The sequence below is a fragment of the Limulus polyphemus genome, unplaced genomic scaffold (assembly GCF_000517525.1).
Source record: "Limulus polyphemus unplaced genomic scaffold, Limulus_polyphemus-2.1.2 Scaffold7192, whole genome shotgun sequence".
NCBI classification, from domain to species: Eukaryota; Metazoa; Arthropoda; class Merostomata; order Xiphosura; family Limulidae; genus Limulus; species Limulus polyphemus.
In genome coordinates this window covers 7,852-15,706 of record NW_013672802.1, presented here as the reverse complement: position 1 = coordinate 15,706, position 7,855 = coordinate 7,852, and the positions used below count along the sequence as shown (strand labels likewise).

At 36.7% G+C, this 7,855-nt stretch overlaps 1 protein-coding gene across 1 annotated transcript in view; it reads left to right on the top strand.

Annotated features, from left to right (window-relative positions):
- Positions 1-7,855, top strand: part of LOC106474416 (canalicular multispecific organic anion transporter 2-like) — a gene marked incomplete at its 3' end in the record, with an annotated part of 26,156 nt that overhangs the window by 14,292 nt on the left and 4,009 nt on the right. Inside the window, exon 2 of the mRNA XM_013935108.2 lies at positions 5,860-6,114. Coding sequence (XP_013790562.1) covers positions 5,920-6,114 — 195 coding nt within the window. The remainder of the gene's footprint in view (positions 1-5,859; positions 6,115-7,855) is intronic.

Genomic DNA, 7,855 nt, shown 5'->3' with positions numbered 1-7,855 from the left:
ATGTAAATAGCATACCTTAGTTAGGGAACCTATAATCACTAGTTCCCATCCTAAACCATAGTCGTTGATGTAAATTTTTTTGGAAACAGAAACTCTCTCTGTAACAACATACTTTACCAAAGAAACTCTTTATGCCTCCCCACTATATAACTTGCTTAAGTGTGACAGTTAATGCCAGATATTTTGTAAAAAGGCATGTCAGATTGGATGCATGAACTTTCTCATGGTACAAATAGAAACCAATGCCATGACACTATATTTGACTTGACTGCTATAATATAACATGGCTAAACTTAAGAAGCAACTAATTACACATAGGATGTAATTCATATTATTTAAACAATGATAATTCAATTCAATGTAGTTCATATACTTTTGAACCAAAGAATGATGATCAAACTTAAACAGAATCAAACAGAGATTTTTATCAAAACTCAGAACTATAATGAATAATGTGAACATTTTTTTTACCATAAAATATATTTCTGATAGATATCTCTCTCTGCACAACATAGATCTATTACCTTATCATGAAGATTTTTGCACATGGCACAAGACTTGACTGAAGCTCCCATGCCTACACATGTTAATGTGTACTGCACCATCCTATGATGTGATCATCTTCATTACACTATATTCCTCCTCCACCACCAGGAGGACGACACACTCTTCAATTACAGGAATCCCTATGAGCACTAGCACTCGAACAAAGTCTCATTCTTGAAAAGGAATACATCAGAAATGGAAAGGGAAGATGGAAAATCATCCAGAGATGTGTCTCTCAGAAATACATTTTCATCTAAGGAAAATGTTAATTTCAGAAAAATATGCTCACCTATCTGCACAAGAAAGAGCTAAAATCGCACATGTATAAGATTATCACTGCATCCTTCTGATGTAGGAAATACTCTTCAAGCAATAAAGGTAGTAGAGCAAAAGGTATTGTCAAAAGAACATTCTCTGTGGTGTCACATAGGTGGGTGAAATGTTAAGACTGCTCAACTGGCTATTATCTTTTAGGCAGTTGGTTGAAATTGAATGTGTTTTGTGTTCAGGGCAATAAGTCAAGTCCTACTGTATTAGAGAAACACTTATGTGAGATATGTATTAGAATAACCAGGTGCATGGAGAAAACATACCAGGCCTAAAACTTGAGGAGAACTATCCATCTGGCCTAACCACCAGAATCACTTGGTTCGTAACGTAGTAGGGTACTCATTACTACACTTTTAGGTAACATCCCTTCTCTACTTACCATTGAGGAATGCACTGACTTGGTATCATACCAGTGGGATTACACTGATCTAATAAGGCACTCTTTATACTAACCTCTCCAGTAACTTTGAATTGGGGAAGCAATAGTTTTCCCTATCACTCCACTCAAAGAAAGAGGAAATTTGTATGAGGCAGAACACCAGAGAAATGCTCAAGCCAAATAGGAATCAACACATCTGCATAAGGTCCCATACTGGTAGACAGCACAATGGGTTTTACCATGACTAGAAAGAGCAGGTGCTAACCAGATGCTCACCTGGTGCATTTTTTTTTCTGAAGTATGGCCTGGAAGGTAAAATAGATACAAACTTCTGAAGCAGTCATCTGGAAAATTCTATCTCAGCAGTGAGTACTTAGCAGGGGCAGATTGGCTAAACACTTCCTTTACCACTCACTCATTGAGAATTTTGAGAGAGAAGTATTCCTTGCAAGGCAACAACAGCCACTTTGTATGTTTCTTTTTTTCCAAAACATAAACACAGATTGAATAAGATGGTTTTAAGACTTACAAAAACTAAAAAAACTCACCTTCAAAGAGTCTCCTTGAAGAGTAGAGAATGGCACTAAAGGTAGATAAAAACCCAGGATAGATGAAACTGTAATGTGGTGTAAGTAATGTGACACTAATGTGTCGGGGGAAGGGGAGTTCTCCACCTGCAAGATCTCATACAGGGAACATTGATGGCTATAGGCAAAAAAAAAGCCACGAGATAACCAAGTTGATGGAAAGGGAGTTGAAAAATAAGAAGATTATCATCACCCATAGAAGAATAAGTAGCAAGATGAGGTATATAACCCAACTATTTAAAGTAGAATGATAAGTGATTAGAGGAAGAGGAATCCCACAGGAAGAAAAGACATTGCCAAGTGCCCTGGAGAGGAGCAGTACAAGTGATATACTAATGAGCAGCCCATACAGGACAAAGGAAATGATCTGGGTCATACAGGGAAGAAAGTGAAGTGAGTTGGAATGGAGAAAGCATCCAATCACCGTTCTGAACAGCCCAAGTCTTGAGGAGGAAGGAGCTGTCAGGGAAGAATATTAACCTCTCCCTTTGGTAATAAGTGTGGGAGGCAAACAAGGCCAAATCGTGAGAGAGACAGTTCCCATAGGAATCACTCCAGACACAGAGCTTCCTCTGCCAGTGCTGTAGAGTCTGGGATTGGAGGTCAAAGGACTGGAAGCTAGATGTTGAGGGGAATTTTGAAAGGCAGCAGTGATAGACTCCCATAGTGGGAGCAAATACATTGAAACACCACACCAGAGAATGGAGAGAGATCACTGTGTGGGATGGATCTATCCTGGGTATGAAAACCCATATATATATATACATATAAGCATTATAAGCCCTCAGACTTAATGCTGAGCCCTGGGGTTCCAAACAGATGCAACTCCAAGTGAGGTGAGAGAAATGTCCAGGAACAGTAGAATCAAGTAAGCCTCCATGACAATGAGGAGTGAAAAGAAGACAGTAGATTCCTGGATATACTTGCATTCATAAATGAATGATAATCCAACATTTGAACATGGTGGTTGTGGGCCCAGAAGACAAAGTCTAGAACAAAGAAAGCAGAGGTCCTGAGAGCAAATAACACCCTGCCAGTGGAAATCTGGTGTTTATATCATGATCCATTTAGGCACTTTCTCTGTTGTTTCTTCCTTTCTCTTCAGTGCATTCTGGTCAATCAATGCAAGTATATCCAGGGATCTTCTGTTTTCATTTCACCTCTCACTGTCATAGAGGATTACTTGATCCCACTATTCCTTGACATCCCTCTTCCCCACCCTCACCTGGACTATTATCTGTTTGAAGCCCCCAGGGCTCAGCATTAAGTTTGAGGATTTATAATGCTCACATATATGGGTTTTCATACCCATGGTGAGTGCATCATAAGTGATACATTGTATAGCTTTGTGCTTGATGACAAACAAACCCTGTTAACCAATGTCTCTATTCAGGTGGGATGCAGTTTTATATACCTTGTCCATTTCCAGAGGATCAGTTTCTTTATATCTACATCCTCAAGATGTTGATTGCTCAGTAGGCTTGCCATCATCTTCTGTCTAGTCCTATGGATTATGAATTCACATTTCCATATTTCTGACATCTCCCGTGTCCTTTGTTTCATTTTTCTCCAACTGTTTTTTGCTAACTTGTTGTGTGAGCTCTCATCACTCTTCTTTCATCTTCGAGATCTCATCTTCTCTTTTTTTCTCTCTCACCATCTACTCATCTTTGTCTTTTACTTACTAAACTTCTTTACTATATGTCCATACTTCTTTTATAGGCTTCACATCATGACCTTGTCAGCTTTACTAGGGAAACTTACGTATACCATATTTAACTTGGTTTCTTTGTTTCTGGGATGTACTTCGTCAGGTTGCCTTACTTTTTGACATTTGCCTCCCTCAATCTTCTACTCTCAAGAAACTCTATAATGCACCCTTTCTTTGAACCTTGAGCTGATGCAGTTCATCAGCAATCATCTCTGTTTACTTTGTTTTCTTGCATTTTTAGAAAAGTGGGCCCCATGAGATTTCTCATCCTCTACAGACTTGCAGGATTGCCTCCTCTCCTTCTCCTTGTTACTATCAAATGCCCCTCCTCTCTTCAAGAGCTGGTTCTCTTGTATCCTAGAGGCAACTTGTTTCTGGAGTCAACCCTCAGCTGATGGGACCTCAACTCTCCTAATTTGTACATCTTTAGATTCCCTTTGCTGAAAGACTAGTGTGTTTCTTTGGTGCTTTCTTCCTATCTTTCTACTCACCATCTTATCTAATTAGAATGCTGTGGAAAAATTCTTCAACACCATTCTGAGGTTTTACTCCCATTGTTTTGTGAGTTTTTGCATGGAGGTTACATTCTTAAGGCCTACCGTTTCACTACTCTATGGACATTTGATGTCTACATGCTTCCTCCAGTGTGCCTTTCACTGTTCCAACCTCCCTTCTTCTTCAGGAGTCATCTCATTTGAGGGTAGCTGAGTTGGTTCTCCAGTTGAGTTTTGACCCCTATCCTATATCTCATTCATTTAGGGGTCTTCCTCTATCTTTATGCAGGGCAGGCTCAGCTTACCCCTTTATGTCTTTGAAATATGGTGCTTCTGATGCCAAGGCTCTCATGTCTCCTTCTGATCCCCAAAACCACCTTTTCTTTCTTTAGATTATACAAATTGGCCTGGTTTGTCTGTGATGCATTGGTCTAATTACAACATTGAAGAGTACTTAAAAAAACCCTTACACTGAGTTAAAACAACATGAAATAGTACTGTCAAAGAAAAACCTTATCCCAAACATTGGGACACGTGTCCCAAAATTACAAATTAGATTAAAAGAAAAATCACATTAAAGATAATTCAAATAAAAGTTCTAACTGACATGTTTAAATTTGGAATCCTCTTTTTCTCATAATCAAGATAATTAAAGAAAGAGAAACTAAATTACAAATGGTAGCTAAAGTTTAAAATAATAAGTGCAAAAAAATTCTCTTAATTCCTAAGAAAAAGCTCCTCTGAACAAAGTAGTGCTGAGGAAAGAATGGGCTTTTGTTGAAATTATAGTGCTCATGGGATTTACTGTGTATGGAGAATGTGTAACCTTAATATTGGTAGAGGGATATAGTTTAATGATGATTAGGCTACACAGTACATGCTAATACTTGTAGGGGTGAGAACTTTGTCCAAGGCTTGTGGTATGCACACATATTGTCTTGGCAGTGTCTTAGCTCTGTATTGTGAAGAGAGGTAAGTATACATTTCTGAAGTAAAGTTTTATAATCAAGTAGAAAATAACTCTAACCCAGTTACTAGAATGACTTAAGTTTAAGAACAATTTAAATGTAAAAATCACACAATAAATAAAAAAAAAGAAAAGGAATATTTTTGGTCTTATGAGAATAAAGTGGATTCAAAATAATGTAAAATTTATGCGATAGCTTTCGTTATAATGCCTAGAAAGAAGACAATGCTCATTTTAACTTTTTTTCCATGTGCACAGTTTGTCTCTTGAGGATATGTAGAGTTCAAAGTCTGAACACCTGAGTAACTTTCTGTGAAATGAGCTTTCCTACAGAAACTGACTGTTGTACTAACATTTTCATATGAGATGAATATTGTTGAACTGTTGAAAAAATAATGATAATCAGAATTTTAACAGAATCTCTTTAAAAATAATTCATCAAATTGAAACCTAGGGGCTACTCTTTTACCAACGAATAGTGGAATTGACTGTCACATTATAACATCCCCATGGCTGAAAGGGCGAGCATGTTTGGTGGGACAGGGATTCATCAAATTTAAATCTAGGGTTACTCTTTTATCAACGAATAGTGGGATTGACTGTCACATTATAACATCCCCATGGCTGAAAGGGCGAGCATGTTTGGTGGGACAGGGATTCATCAAATTGAAACCTAGGGCTACTCTTTTACCAACGAATAGTGGGATTGACTGTCACATTATAACATCCCCATGGCTGAAAGGGCGAGCATGTTTGGTGGAACGGATATTCGAACCTGCGACCCTCAGATTACGAGTCGAGCTCCCTAACCACCTGGCCATGCTGGGCCATAACAAGTCAGGCAGGGTCTTGTTCTCTCAAGTGCTGCAAGATGTCAGTTTTCAGTTGGCGAGTTGGTAAATTTAATGGCCGTGGATGCAGAAAAGGTTTTTCTGTTATCTGCGTTTATTACTTTACTTGTTTCATGTCCTATCAGAATTATTCTGGCTATCGTCTTACTGTGGCAGTACCTAGGATTTGCTGCATTGGCAGGTGTTGGGGTAATGGTTGCAATCTTGTTATTGACTTGGGCTGTCTTGCATCATTTGAATGTATATCAGGTAAGTTGAATTTCTAATTTCTCTTCCTGCTTGCTTTAAAATGAACTATAAGATATAAAACATTGGGTATAGCTTTATGTATAATATGTTTAATAATAGTTTTGTAAAAATGCTAAACCTTACAGTTATATCGGTTTTACAGCATTTGAAACATTTTTATTATTCTAACAATTCTATAGATAAACAATACTTAAACTTAATACTTTATGCACAACTGACTTGTTGTCTGACTACCAAACATATGATCATTACAACATTCTGTTATTAAAATTTATATATCAAATTTTTATTCACTATATTTAATAATTTAGAATTGAATATTTAGACAAGTTTAATTTTAGTTTCAATGCATAACGTACAGAATTATTTATACTATAGTTACAATTTTCTCATAATAACCACTCTTAATTGTCTTTTGGAGCCACACCACATAATTAGCCCATGTTACCATGTCTGGTCATCAAATAAGGTGTCCAGTCATACCTCCCGTTCAATCATCTCGTATCTCAAGCAGATGGATAATCAAACGGGTATTCATACCATTTCACACATAGACATACTGATCAAGACCCCAGATACAGCATCTATGGATTTTTGTGCGATTGGACTGTTGAAATGACCAATGGAAACTGTCGTAAACATTGTACACTACATTTATTATCAAAAACATGTAGGAAGGAAAAGTGATATTTGGACATGATAACATAAAGCAAAGGAAACTATGCTGTAAGGATACTGTCAATATGCAGAGATATAACAGCAAGCTTTAACTTCTTTTTAAACAGCCTTATTCATAAGTTTCATGCTGAAACCACCATTTTCCTCTAGCTAGGTGCTATTCATACAGTGTTGTCCCTTTCCTGGATATGGTGCGTAAGCAACAGGTGTGCATGTGACTTGTGTTGATTTTCCACATGAAGATCCTTCTTCATTATATTGCTGTCAGGTTTTATAAGGCTGGATTCTTTACTCTAGGTGTCTGTGATTTGTTGGCAATAACTTTTAACAATACACATCACACAATCTACTTGTTTTAAAATAATATATTCAAAACAAGTCAAATGTATGTACAAAACTTCATTACACTATTGGTTACCACAGATGTATCCAGAGCTTTAAATAATTGTCTATTTTCTGTCAAAGTCTACACAGATTGGTTCAGTTGCTTTAAAACACCCTTTGACAAGATAAATCATTTATCTTTATCCCTGTTATTACAATACAAACTGTGAAACTCTCACTTTATAAATTGCCTGTTATGACTAAACTGACAATCATGTAGTCTAACTTTACTTTCACTAACTTACTTTACGTGCTCTCTGTACCTGCATGTATTTATAACACACAACACAAAACTCTAAAAATATCTAGCCCTCTAGTAACAACAGTATTACACATAATGAGAAAAAATTAGAAGCTTCAAGTAAGATGATGTCAATAATATTACAAAAATCTGGTACAACAATTAAACTGCATACACAACGTATGACTCGTACAAAGTAATGTAACGAAACTTGTCATAACTATCACTTTTAAAATAATTAACTTTTAACACTCTTGTTATGAAAAATAAATAATCATTAAATATTAGATCACTAAATAATAACTCTAAGACTGAACAGTCTTGTATATCCAACAATTGCCTGTGACACATGGATGTCTTTTGCTACTGACCTTATATTCATGTATTCCTACCTGTTACAGGATGTCACACTTTGCTTACCACAATTCAGGTATGAAT